This window comes from Balearica regulorum, chromosome W (assembly GCF_011004875.1).
Source record: "Balearica regulorum gibbericeps isolate bBalReg1 chromosome W, bBalReg1.pri, whole genome shotgun sequence".
NCBI lineage: Eukaryota > Metazoa > Chordata > Aves > Gruiformes > Gruidae > Balearica > Balearica regulorum.
The window spans coordinates 1159935-1173265 of record NC_046219.1 but is presented as its reverse complement, the minus strand read 5'-3'; the positions used below and the strand labels follow the sequence as shown (position 1 = coordinate 1173265).

General features: G+C 41.0%; 2 protein-coding genes and 1 long non-coding RNA gene across 7 annotated transcripts in view; 2 read left to right on the top strand and 1 right to left on the bottom strand.

The window, feature by feature from the left end:
* Positions 1-13331, top strand: part of LOC142599246 (uncharacterized) — a 426921-nt gene that overhangs the window by 227228 nt on the left and 186362 nt on the right. The window lies entirely within an intron of this gene.
* The window catches only part of LOC142599148 (SWI/SNF-related matrix-associated actin-dependent regulator of chromatin subfamily A member 2), a 686065-nt gene that overhangs the window by 582962 nt on the left and 89772 nt on the right, over positions 1-13331 (bottom strand). For all 5 annotated transcript variants that reach the window (XM_075738850.1, XM_075738849.1, XM_075738852.1 and 2 more), the window contains one exon: positions 252-494. In XM_075738850.1, the coding sequence (XP_075594965.1) occupies positions 252-494 (243 nt within the window). The remainder of the gene's footprint in view (positions 1-251; positions 495-13331) is intronic.
* Positions 7738-12428, top strand: LOC142599276 (SWI/SNF-related matrix-associated actin-dependent regulator of chromatin subfamily A member 2-like). The gene is made up of 4 exons (XM_075739157.1): positions 7738-7907; positions 8149-8322; positions 11090-11260; positions 12369-12428. Exons 1-4 carry the CDS (start codon positions 7758-7760, stop codon positions 12426-12428), a joined length of 555 nt encoding a protein of 184 aa, XP_075595272.1. The 5' UTR covers positions 7738-7757.

Genomic DNA, 13331 nt, shown 5'->3' with positions numbered 1-13331 from the left:
TGTGATTAGGTAAAAGATTATTTATCATTATAAATGTTTACAGTAATTACTTGTTACAACTAAATTGTCTCAGAGTCCAGAAAGAGACACTTTAATGAAGACTTTTAAAGCTGTAATAAAGGTGGCTTTTAAATATGCTAATTCTCTGAACACAAAGGAGAATTTAAAGACTATTCCTATAATATGGCCACCATTTTGTTTCCATCCTAATGGTTTGTTTCTAATGAACTTTAAGCAAACTGTTGCAGTACCCTTTCTCCAGTCATGGCAAATGGAGCATTGAACCACTGTTCAAAGGTGCTGCAGCTCTTGAAAATGGTAGGGAGGAGGAAGTTGAGAAGAGCCCAGAGTTCAGGCAATTTGTTCTGAAGTGGAGTCCCGGTCAACAGTATCCTCCTAGGGGCCACATAATGAGTGTTCAAGACCTGAGTCAGCTTGCAGTGATGGTTCTTCATTCGATGGCCTTCATCTACTATCATGTATTTCCATCGAATCTGCAAGAAGAAGAAAAGTTGGTAAAGAAAAAGCAGGTCAGATATCATCAGAATTAGAACCTACCTCCCAGTAGGTTTAAACCAGTAATGTTTCAAAACTGAAACATCAGTCATTCTTGTTGAATGACTGGAAACCCAAATCTGACATTATCCAAGCATTAGTGGCCTCCCAAGCAACAAGAGGAGAAACAAATACTAGGTAGGCTACATCTGTAAGTAAGCTTAATCAGCAAATAGCTGAATCCCCTCATTTCTTGGGAGGAGTTGAGGAAACTACCAGCATAAGGTCATAATTTGTCCTACTGGGGAAGAAAAAGAACACAAGAAATCCATATGAAACTGTCAGAAAGAAGAAACTAGACAGGATGCAAAGGCATTTTCAGACAAAATAAGTGTATTCTCTCAAAAGATAGTAACCCTAAACTTTGCTTTGATTCAGTTCATCCCTTTCTTCTAACCCCATGTCATATAGTTTAACCCCAGCCAGTAACTAAGCATCACGCAGCTGCTTGCTCACCCCTCCCCCCACCAAGGGGCTGGGGAGGAGAATGGAAAAAAAACTCGTGGGTTGAGATAAAGACAGTTTAATAGGATAACAAAGGAAGAGAATAATAATAATAATAATAGTAATATTAATAGAAATAATAATAATAATACTACAAGTGATGCACAAATGCAATTGCTCACCACATGAGAAAGGAAAAAAAAAAATAAATCAACAACCCAATGCCCAGTCTGTTTCTGAGCAGCGAATCTGTCTCCCGGCTAGCTTCCCCAGTTAAATACGGAGCATGATGTTATATGGTGGGGAATGTCCCTTTGGTTAGTCTGGGTCAGCTGTCCTGGCTATGCTCTCCCAGCTTCTTGTGCACCTGGCAGGGCGTGAGAAGCTGGAAAGTCCTTGACTTAGTGTAGGCAAAACAACTACCTAGCAACAACTGAAACCATCAGTGTGTTATCAACATTATTCTCATACTAAATCCAAAACACAGCACTGTACCAGCTACTAGACAGAGAATTAACTCTATCCCTGCCGAAACCAGGACAGTATCCACCCCTTATTCCATACCATCTACGTCATGCCCAGGTCCTATACTTCCCAATACATTCCAATTAATCACCACCACTTTTCCTGTCTTTTGATGTGTACACACAGATAGCATTCCCTTAGTCTATGGGTCATCCCTCTAAGATGTCCGTTGACTTCCTTTAGTCCATGACTTTTGGGCTCCATCTGTCATAGCAGTCTCTCAGGGCAGGAGAGATGGTGTGTGATGTTGGATTGTTGCATGCTGCATCCAGAGCTCGTAGCTGATGTATGTGGTGCAGCCCATGCTCACGGTCTGCGGGTTGAAGATGTCAGCCTTGAGGAAGTTGCTGGGCGCTCGTTGCTGAAGCCAGTTCTGGTTTCATCACCTCTGCACCTTGCTCGGTTTCATCAAAGTTCATTCTTCATTAGTCTCGGTGATTTGTACTGTAATACCGTTGTTATGGCATATAGCAATCATAGTAGTGATGATATGCAATATTATGTAGCAATCAACATCATACAATTTAAATCATTGGCTATTCTCACCCAAAATCAAATCACCTTGAGGTGCACATTGGACTTCCCCATCCTTCCACATCACCCACCAAGTGCACCCAGGTCCTTGAGCAAAAGCAATCCCACGGATGGGTTTGCCTTTGCCCGAGGTAGGAGTAACCCAGACCGTTTTCCCCAACATATTCTTCATGTGCGCTATGGGAACTTTATCCCCTTCTACAGAGTGTGGAAGTTTTGATTGGGCAGGGCCAGCTCGATAGGTAGATCCTCTAGCGTTGACTAAGCAGGTGGCCTTTGCTAAATCTATGTCCCAGTGTTTGAAGGTCCCACCACCCATTGCTCTCAGTGTAGTCTTTAGCAGTCCATTGTGTCGTTTGATTTTCCCAGAGGCTGGTGCATGGTAGGGGATGTGATGATACACCCACTCAATGCCATGCTCTTTGGCCCAGGTGTCTATGAGGTTGTTTTGGAAATGAGTCCCGTTGTCTGACTCAATTCTTTCTGGGATGCCATGTCGACATAGGACTTGCTTTTCAAGGCCCGGGATAGTGTTCTGGGCGGTGGCATGGGGCATGGGATATGTTTCCAGCCATCCAGTCGTTGCTTCGACCATTGTAAGTACATAGCGCTTGCCTTGGCGGGTTTCTGGGAGTGTGATGTAATCAATCTGCCATGCTTCCCCGTATTTATATTTCAGCCGTCGTCCTCCATACCACAGAGGCTTTAACCGCTTGGCTTGTTTAATTGCAGCGCACGTTTCACATTCATGGATAACCTGTGCGATAGCGTCCATGGTCAAGTCCACCCCTTGATCACGAGCCCATCTATATGTTGCATCCTTTCCTTGATGGCCTGAGGTTTCACCGAGCTATAAAGAATTCACCTTTCTGTTGCCAGTCCAAATCCACCTGAGCCACTTCAATCTTAGCGGCCTGATCCACCTGCTGGTTGTTTTGATGTTCCTCAGTGGCCCGACTCGGGTACGTGGGCATCTACGTGATGTACTTTCACAACCACCTTCTCTAGCCGGGCAGCAATATCTTGCCACAGTGGGGCAGCCCAGATGGGTTTGCCTCTGTGCTGCCGGTTGCTCTGCTTCCATTGCTGTAACCACACCCACAGGGCATTGGCCACCATCCATGAGTCAGTTCAGAGGTAGAGCATCGGCCACTTTTCTCGTTCAGCCAATTAATAGCTAAACAGCAATAACAACTATAAATTCAATCTAGCACATTCCAATCAAATCTGTCATTATCTCGAACCCTTCGAGCCCCATGTTGGGCGCCAAAATGGAATGTCATGATTTTACCCTAGCCAACAGCTAAGCACCATGCAGTCACTCGCTTACTCCCCCCTGTTGGGATGGGGAAGAGAATTGGAAAAGTTAAAGTGAGAAAACTCGTGGGTTGAGATAAAGACAGTTTAATAGGTAAAGCAAAAGCCGCGCGCACAAGCAAAGCAAAACAAGGAATTCATTCACCACTTCCCATGGGCAGGCAGATGTTCAGCCATCTTCAGGAAAGCAGGCTTCCGTCACGCATAATGGTTACTTGGGAAGACAAACGTCATCACTCCAAATGCCGCCCCCCCCCTTCCTCTTCCCCAAGCCCCTTATAAACTGAACATGACGTCATATGGTATGGAATATCCCTTTGGTCAGTTTGAGTCAGCTGTCCCGTCTGTGTCCCCTCCCAACTTCTTGTGCACCCCCAGCCTACTTGCTGGCGGGGCAGTGCAAGAAGCAGAAAAGGCCTTGACTTTGTGTAAGCACTGCTCAACAACAACAACAAAAACATCTCTCTATTATCAACACTGTTTCCAGCACAAATCCAAAGCATAGCCCCATGCTAGCTACTATGAAGAAAATTAACTCTCTCTCAGCTGAAACCAGGCCACCCCGTTGTCCCTTTCCTCCACCTGGCTGGAGGCAGGGCCCCTCTAATCCTGGTCATAGTATTCATTACCAACAAATGGATTCGTGTGGTGCACATGGGTTCAAATCCCATCCTTGTTACTCACTTCTTGTAAATACGAATCAGAAGCTCCTTCCATAAGATCAGAATTAAGATCAGTCCTCCATCTGTCTGGGAAACTGCCCTCTGGAGACTGTAGCTGCAATTTTCCTGGAAGAACTCCCATTTGACATTGTTTTTCCTTGCAATTCATGTACTCATGCTTCTAGGGTCAAAGTAAGTTTTCCATCCCACTTCCTCATGTCCTCTCCATGGTCACGCAGGTAAAACCACAGGGTGCCTCAGGGTATGTACCCTCTGTATCCTCTCTTTTGAGCAGAGGAAGGCTTACTCCTAACAGCTGAGATACTGGTCCATACAAGCAGGGAATTGGACATATCCTCTTTGAGTTGCTGGACCTCCCAGGACAGTTTCTCGAGCCGGTTTTTGGATTTTTCCTACAGTCTTTCCACAGCTGAGACACAGGCCCATAGGGAGGAAGAGAGATTTTCTTCATATTGCCGGAGTTGGGCAGCCATTTCATTCACTGTTAGTGCCTCTTCATCTTTCCAGGCCAATGATTTGGCGTATGCTGGTGATGTGTTCTGTACAAACTTCCACCACGTGGGTCGGGTGCATTGGACTTCATCTGGATCTGTGGGTAACTGCACGTTGTCTAGGTCATAATAAACCATCTCCCACATGGATAATTCCCACAGGTACTGGATGCCTCTCTCCATGGTGGTCCACTTGCCTGGGTGACGTACAACATCTTCCTTGAAGGGATACCTTTCCCTCATGCCTGACAGGAGTCGTCTCCAGAGGCTGAGGGCTTGTGTTCCTTTTCCAATCGCCTTGGCAATGACCACTTCCCTGGACAGGGATCCCAGCTACTTGACCTCCCTACCCTCTAATTCCAGGCTACTGGCTCCATTATTCCAGCATGGAAGCAGCCAGGTGACAAGTTGCTTGCCTGGATGATGGCTGAAATCTTTTTCGCATATCTCACAGCTCACTCAGGGATAGGGATCGAGTGGTTATCTCTGTTTCTGCCTCTTCCTCTTGTTCTTGTGATGGCCCTGTTTCGTCATCATTTACTAGATGAGTTGACTTTCATGTCCATTTCTTTTTTGTGTAGGGGTGACTGATGCCATTACGTTTGGTTCTCTGGTTCAGCTGCAGTGCTTATCATCAGGGTTTGAGTAGCCACAGTGCATGTCGCTGGGGTTTGAGTAGCTGCAGTGCTTGTCATGGGGGTTGGAGTAACTGCAATTCCTGTCAAGGGGGTTGGAGTAGCCGCAGTGCCTGTCACGGGAGTTGGAGTAGCTGCAGCGCCTGTCACAGGGGTTGATCTCCAGGTGGTATTCTTAAACAGTTGTTTAACCCTAAACAAGACCCGAACCACGTTCAGGAGAGCTAGCAATAGAAACATGCTGGTCTGAACATCCCAAGGATATTCAACATTCTCCAGAGATATTGTAATTAGCCTGGAGAAGAAGGGGAAGGTGAAGGAAGGTGTCTCCCACGTGTATTGGCTCTCCGAGGAGAAAAAGTAAAAAGTATAATTACTAGTAGCTTGTGACAGATGGCTCCCGAAGTATGAAGCTGTCACTCCACCACTGCCAAGTACAGATTCAGCTTTGAAGAGTTTGAGTGGGTTTCGAACCCATTTGTTAAAAACATAAAAATGCAACACCTTCCAATTAGTTTGCAAGAACATCTGATTGACATTATGGAATATCGAAATTTACTAGCCATATTTAAAGAAGAACCTTTGCATAATTAGTGGATGGGAGTGATAAATGAGTATCATGATTTAATAAGCACAGCCAAGGATGCACTTCTTCCATTTGGATCTGCATATCTTTGTGAGTTTTATTTTCCATATATATATTATATATATAATATTCCATATAGTAATTTTTAGTGAGAGCAAAAGTTTTTATTGTATCATTAATAAATAAAATTTTAAATTTTTTAACATATTTTTATATCATATTTATCTCTTCCTTGTAAATTTTTTTCATATTTTCATAATGTATATAGTATATTAGCACAGTAGTATATGTATATAATTTATAAATAAATAAACACATATATTGGGAGTACGTACTCAAATTTTTTTACTGATGGCATATATGATCAGAAGAGTTTGGAGATCACTGATCTATACTATTCTTTCTTCCTTTGTAGTGTTAGTTCCTATAAATGGCATTTTAAGCAATGGTTGACAGAGTCCAAGTGCCTTTCTTACTGGGATTATAATAAACTAGCATCTCATGGTCCAAAACAGCCTTCTCTGCCACAAGGGCACATTCCTGACTCATATTCAACTCTAGTATCCACCAGGACACCCAGGTCTTTTTCCACAAAGCTGCTTTCCATCTAGTCAGTCCCCAGCCTGTACTAGTGCCTGGGATTATTCCTCCCCAAGAGCAGGACTTTGCACTTTCCTTTGTTGAACTGCATGAGGTTCCTGTCAGCCCATTTCTCCTCTTGTTGAGGTGAATGACAGCACAACGGAGGTTAAACTTTTGCTGTCGCTCCACCACTGCCAAGTACAGATTCAGCTACCGCTGAATACAAATACAAAACTGGTCTGACTGCCAATGATTTTATCATACCATAAGCCAGTAGTACACCAAACAGCAGAGCGCTAACCTTAATCCAGTGCCCAGAGGTGACAAACCACACATAAAAACCGATAACCAGTATATACGGTAGGTAAGATGTTACATAACACAGCTCTGAGAACAACTCTGTGAACAAATAAAACAACATTGCGACCAGCAGACCAGTGACGATTAAGCTAATATCATGAGTGCTTATAATAAATTTGTTTTAACACACTCTGGTCAGATCTGTCATCTCAACCCTTCGTGCCCCATGTTGGGCACCTAAACTGACTGTCATGGTTTAACCCCAGCCAGTAACTAAGCATCACGCAGCCAAGGGGATGGGGAGGAGAATGGAAAAAAACCTTGTGGGTTCAGATAAAGACAGTTTAATAGGAAAAGAAAGCAAGAGAATAATAAGAATGACAATAATAATAATAATCATAATAAAAATAAAACAAGTGATGCACAAATGCAATTGCTCACCAAATGTGAAAGGAAAATAAAACAATCCAATGCCCAGTCTGTTTCTGAGCAGCGAATCTGCCTCCTGGCTAGCCTCCCCAGTTATATACGGAGCATGATGTTATATGGTGGGGAATGTCCCTTTGGCCAGTCTGGGTCAGCTGTCCTGGCTGTGCTCTCCCAGCTTCTTGTGCACCTGGCAGGGCGTGAGAAGCTGGAAAGTCCCTGACTTAGTGTAGACACTACCGCTACCTGGCAACAACTAAAACCATCAGTGTGTTATCAACATTGTTCTCATGCTAAATCCAAAACACGGCACTATACCAGCTACTAGAAAGAAAATTAACTCTATGTCAGCTGAAACCAGGACACTGGTGCCTTTCATACAAGCAGGGCAGTCATTTTCAGTAGGTAGGAAGGAAAAAAGTGATGTGCCTACATTTTTTGACTCTTTCTATCATCCTACAGAGACTGAAGATTTATTTAGGGAGACAGACCTTTCTGCTACAGCTGAGGAGTTGCAAAAATGTAATGGAAGGGGGAAAGTTGGGATATCTTCTGCACCACTAAAATTTTACTTTACTATATTACTAATTAAAATTATTCTTGTGTGTGTGAAAAATGGTTTTCTTTTGAACTGTTTCTTTTTTCTCCCTGATAGCTAAGACAAGAGGTAGTAGCCTGCATGCGTCGTGACACAACACTAGAGACAGCGCTAAACTCCAAAGCCTACAAGAGAAGCAAGCGTCAGACTCTGAGGGAGGCCCGTATGACAGAAAAGCTTGAGAAACAGCAGAAGATAGAACAAGAGAGGAAACGTAGACAGAAACACCAGGTATTTTAACACCTATTAACTGTTCTCCCAGACATGGAAATGCCATTCAGTTGATTGTTGCATCTTGTTATGATCTGCCAGTCATTGTCATTTTATATTTTGTTCACCTCTGGAGACTGAGGCATAAGAAAACAAGTTTATGCAATAAGCGAGCATAAAACTCTGAAATTACAACTCTTGCATTCCTGATCTCAAATCTTGTGCTATCAAATCTCTGAATTAAATTGTTTTCTTTCTCTAGGAATATCTGAACAGCATATTGCAGCATGCTAAAGATTTTAAAGAATACCACCGGTCAGTGTCTGGGAAAATACAGAAAATTTCTAAAGCTGTGGCAACTTGGCATGCCAACACTGAACGTGAGCAGAAAAAGGAAACTGAGAGAATTGAGAAAGAAAGAATGAGAAGACTAATGGTAAGGAATGGGGGAAGGGGTATGACAAGTTTGGCTAAAATTCCATACAGTCTGATGTACACCCTCAGGTGCTTATGTATGCTCTTTTCAGAATAAAATTTCTTTAATTCAAGAAGTTTAAAAAGTATAAACCTAAAACTACTGCTGAAGAGTCCCTTGTATTTTTAATGATGGTAGTGAATGTGATAGTCTTCACTTTGAGCTATAGCTACTTTTTTCTTCAGATTTCTGATAATATATAATTGTCTTTCCTACAAGCTTAAAAACTTATCATTCATGCATATCACAGCCACTTTTGTATAACATCACTTAATCTCTGTCATACGTCAACATTTTTACAACATTGCAGAGATATTCAAGTTTATATACGCAGTTTTTTCCTGGGAACTAATGGCAGTAAGCTATAGTTCCTCTTGCTGCTGTTATTTCTTATTCTCTCACCTGAACAATACCAGTTGCACCTTTTTAAAAAATGCAATATAATCATTTTGTATATAACCATATCTCTTCAGAATGCTGTGGAATTGTTCAATGGACTACTTACTCACATTTCAAGAGTTAAAATAACTCTGTCTTAGAACTTAAAATATAGACAGAGTAGCTTTTATGTGCAAGTGTGTTAGCAACCAGAGTTAGATTAATTTTCTTCTGAAAAACTCCTACCAGACACTGGGTAACTCTAATACTTTTTTTGAATTGGTGAAACCTACAAGACAGTAGGTGACTGGGAAAATATAGATCTCAGTCAGCAATTGAATGACACAATGTAACAACAACATGGAAGTTAATGGAAATTGGCACGTTTTCATTGAAACACAGTGCTAATAAAACCCCAAATATTTAAGGTGATGTGAAATAAAATTTTAATCCTTGTCCAAAATCACTGCCCACCAAGCATAAGGACTGAACAGTTTGGTTTTAAATCACCAATGAGGATTAAAAGTGCATATGAAATGTAACTGAAGGGCTTGCAGAAGAGAACAAATGTTTAGGCCCTATGGCTGTTCTCAAGGTTACATACCAATCTACATTATAGAGCTTCTTTATACTATCAATAATTAGAGACAATTGCCAACAGTGTATCTATCTGTTCAAGCTGTTACAATGTTAATTATCAGATAAAAACATGATGACTTTACAAAAGTCTTGTTTTAAAAATATTTTTAGATTCTGAGGTGAACAAGCTTAAGTCACTCTGAAATATATATGATATATGGTAAAGAAGTCCACAGCTAATAAATACAAGATGGATTTATATATCCAGAAATGTCACAAACAGCTAATATCCAGTGCTTCCTCCTAAAACCTCCTACCAGATCTGCCATCAGAGACACAGCACTCAGTAAGAATCTTCAACTGGGTTTTGCAGTCAGAAGCAATTACCCTGTTCCCTGCTAAAAGCTTAATTAAATTTTCATGAAAAAGCAAAACAAAATGACACCCGTTATGTTAGTGGAGTTATTTATTTCCCCTGTTTAAATTTAGTCCAACTGTGGTATGTTCTTATAGTTTTTACAGATCTTTAATTCAGTATAGCCAGAAGTTAATCTTCTATATACTAGAAATTTCGAAAGACTTCATCTCCTCTCAGACACTTGGGATAGCCTAGGAAAATAGGCTATGTTTAAAAGTATGATAGCATACTTTTTAGCCAAAGCATCTTAGATAATAGTGTTAAATTCCTTACGCAGATTGTCCTTAGATAAGTAGGATTAGGAATGGTGACTGTGTCCCAGGGAAGTTCCTTAACATTTATATATCGCATGCAAGAACATCCATGATATACTTCAAAAGATCTCACCAAGAAAAAGATAGTATGTATAGAGGAAATACCTTGGATAGGTTATAATGATACTATATTTAATTATCATAGTCATAGAAGCTTACTTTTTGAGCATTGCAGTTCTGTTGTCTTGAATGCTGAAAATGCATTTTACCTTGCAAGTTCTTGCCAGGTTCTGGTATGTCTCCAGAAAGGCAGGAGTTTGTTCATATTTCACAACTATGCTATTTTTATTGAAATAAATGTTGAGGCTATTGAAAGTAATTGTCTTCAAAAATATTTCTTATTTTTGTTTGGTTTTATAAGTTCCTGTATACTTCTTCAATTATTAATTTATTCACTGAGTTATCTTGGCCAAGATCTGCAGTGGGCTCTGTGATGCTTGTTTTATATTTCCTGATATGCATAAAGATGTCCTTATATCTTTCTGGCATGCACAAGTAATATTTCCTGCTATGCCCTAACAACATACTTATGCAGTGCTGTAGGGATATGGGAGTTTCTGAATTGACTCAGAGATGTGACTGATCTGGTCTGATATCCTGTTTCTAACAGCGGCCAGCATCAGATTCTCCACAGGAAGATGAAACAACACCAGAGTAGATAGATGATGCATAATCTGCCCTAAGGAAAATTTCTTGGTAACACCTGACAGATAAAGATTATTGCTTATACTGGGTAAAGGACCAAATAAGAATTAGACATCTGGGTCCCATTATCTTTCTATGAGAGTGGGGGATAACTTTGTGCTTTTGAAAACTCTTCCCTGTAGGAGTCTTATCAATTCCCTCAGTTTCCCAGCATTGTAACTTGTCTGATCTGCTGTTGTATAATTTTTTTTCCATTCTCGGTCCTGTTGTAGAATGCCCCCCTCCCCCACAAGAATAGGAGATATTTAAGGAAACACATCGTCATTGAGATTGCAATTGTAGTTTCTTCTTAGGAACATTTCTCTCATGGATGATGTTTGTCCTGTATTGCTAGGCTGAAGATGAAGAAGGCTACCGTAAGTTGATTGACCAAAAGAAAGATAGACGCCTAGCCTACTTATTGCAGCAGACAGATGAGTATGTGGCTAATCTGACCAATCTGGTATGGGAGCACAAACAGGCACAAGCAGCCAAAGATAAGAAAAAGAGGAGGAGAAGAAAGAAGGCAAGTAGCTAAACCTAACATTTTTATCCCATTTCCCCCTCAAACCCCATTTTAACATTGGTAAATGCAGTGATCTCCAGTTGTCTTACAGCGATCAGAGTGTCTGAAATCTGCTTTGCCAAATTCTTAGCATTGAATGAATTCATACTTCTCTGAAGTCTGTTGTAGGAAATGCTGTATTTTTGGCACTCTAACATTATTCCAAAGATGGAAAGAAGAAGATGAGATTAGAAACCTGTGGGTTGTAAACATTTGAATTACCAATAAACTTCCTATAGGCAAAAATGGGCCAACCATGTAAATTAGGAATGTTATGAGAGTCTGAACTAGAGTATATCAGAAAAGGCTAGTATATTAAATTGTAACATATAGAACTTTAATAGGTGCGTTTTGTATAAATGAGTGTCGTGGTTTAACCTGGCAGGCAACTAAAGAGGATGGGTAAGATGGCCTAAATAACCCATTTCCATCTATAGTTTTCATGATGTGAATGATCTTACTATCAGCTATAAGAAAAAGAGTCTCAGAAGTTTAATGTGCTTGTATATAAACAGACTGCTGTAGCTAATATTCCTGACAATTTAACTTTGTATAGTTTGGACATCAAAAATATGTAACATTTTAAATGGTAATATATGCATTGCTTAAAAGCAATGCTCTACATGTGGTAATAAATGCCAATATATAATAAATGGACAATTTTGAAATGACTGACATAAAAAAATATTCCTTATTCCCCTCTATCCATCTCCAAGACAGCTGTATATTTTGTTAAGCATATATTTTTAACAGCGAAAATGGCCTGTGCCTCCAAAGATATAGCTTCTTCTGGACCAAAAATCCAGTAGGCTAGCCATGTACCAGGCACAGATATACCAAGGCAACTAAGAGGGTTGTAGATTTCCCATTCATACTGCTAAGTGCTGTGAGTGCAGTAGTACCTGTGTATATATCCCCCCTACATCCATCAATATCTTTATTTGCATTCATCCCAGGCTATAAAAACGCAAAGTGAAAAACTTTTCATGCTCTAGAATGCTGTCTTCATATAAAATGTTTTTTATTTGTCATAGTTTGACTACGATAATTTTGCCTCTATTTGTTGTAGAAGGCAGAAGAAAATGCAGAAGGAATGGGATCTGGTCTTGGTCCTGATGGAGAGGTATGAATTTTACAAGCCTTTTTAGTTTGTGGGATTGGTTGGTTTTTTTTTTAATTTTCCCAGAGCTTGTTAGAACTTATAGTGGTGGTAAAAGATTAAAGTGCATGCCAGATATTTGATCTCTTTGTTCAGTTAGTAGTAGGGCTTTTTCATGTAACTAAGAGCCATGTATACATTCAGACAAAGTGCAAAAATGAAACTGATTTGGAGAAATTAGTTGAAAAGATGCTGACACATTTGGAATCTCTAAGGTCAAGGGTAGCAAGTGTACATGCTAAGGTCCCCATGAGACACACATAGAGATCACAATATTCATCAATTCAGTCTTATTTGAAAGAAAAGAAAATACAGTAACATGAATGTACAAGCATACATATTCTAGAATAGAATAGAATAGTTCAGTTGGAAGGGACCTACAACGATCATGTAGTCCAACTGCCTGACCACTTCGGGGCTGACCAAAGGTTAAAGCATCTTATCAAGGCCATTGTTCCAATGCCTCTTAAACACTGACAGGCATGGGGCATCGACCACCTCTCTAGGAAGCCTGTTCCAGTGTTTGACCACCCTCTCGGTAAAGAAATGCTTCCTAATGTCTAGTCTGAAACTCCCCTGGCGCAGCTTTGAGCCATTCCCACGTGTCCTGTCACTGGATACCAGGGAGAAGAGCTCAGCACCTCCCTCTCCACTTCCCCTCCTCAGGAAGCTGGAGAGAGCAATGAGGCCGCCCCTCAGCCTCCTTCTCGCCAAACTAGACAAGCCCAGAGTCCTTAGCTGCTCCTCATAGGACATGCCTTCCAGCCCTTTCACCAGCTTTGCTGCCCTCCTCTGGATGCATTCAAGGACCTTAACATCCTTCTTAAATCGTGGGGCCCAGAACTGCACGCAGTACTCAAGGTGAGGCCTAAC

Bases quoted from the DNA above. Each gene is read 5' to 3' on its own strand.
- LOC142599276 (XM_075739157.1), top strand. From the start codon at position 7,758: ATGCGTCGTGACACAACACTAGAGACAGCGCTAAACTCCAAAGCCTAC. The intron at 7,908-8,148 runs GTATTTTAACAC...TTCTTTCTCTAG, and splicing joins AACGTAGACAGAAACACCAG to GAATATCTGAACAGCATATT. The intron at 8,323-11,089 runs GTAAGGAATGGG...CTGTATTGCTAG, and splicing joins AAAGAATGAGAAGACTAATG to GCTGAAGATGAAGAAGGCTA.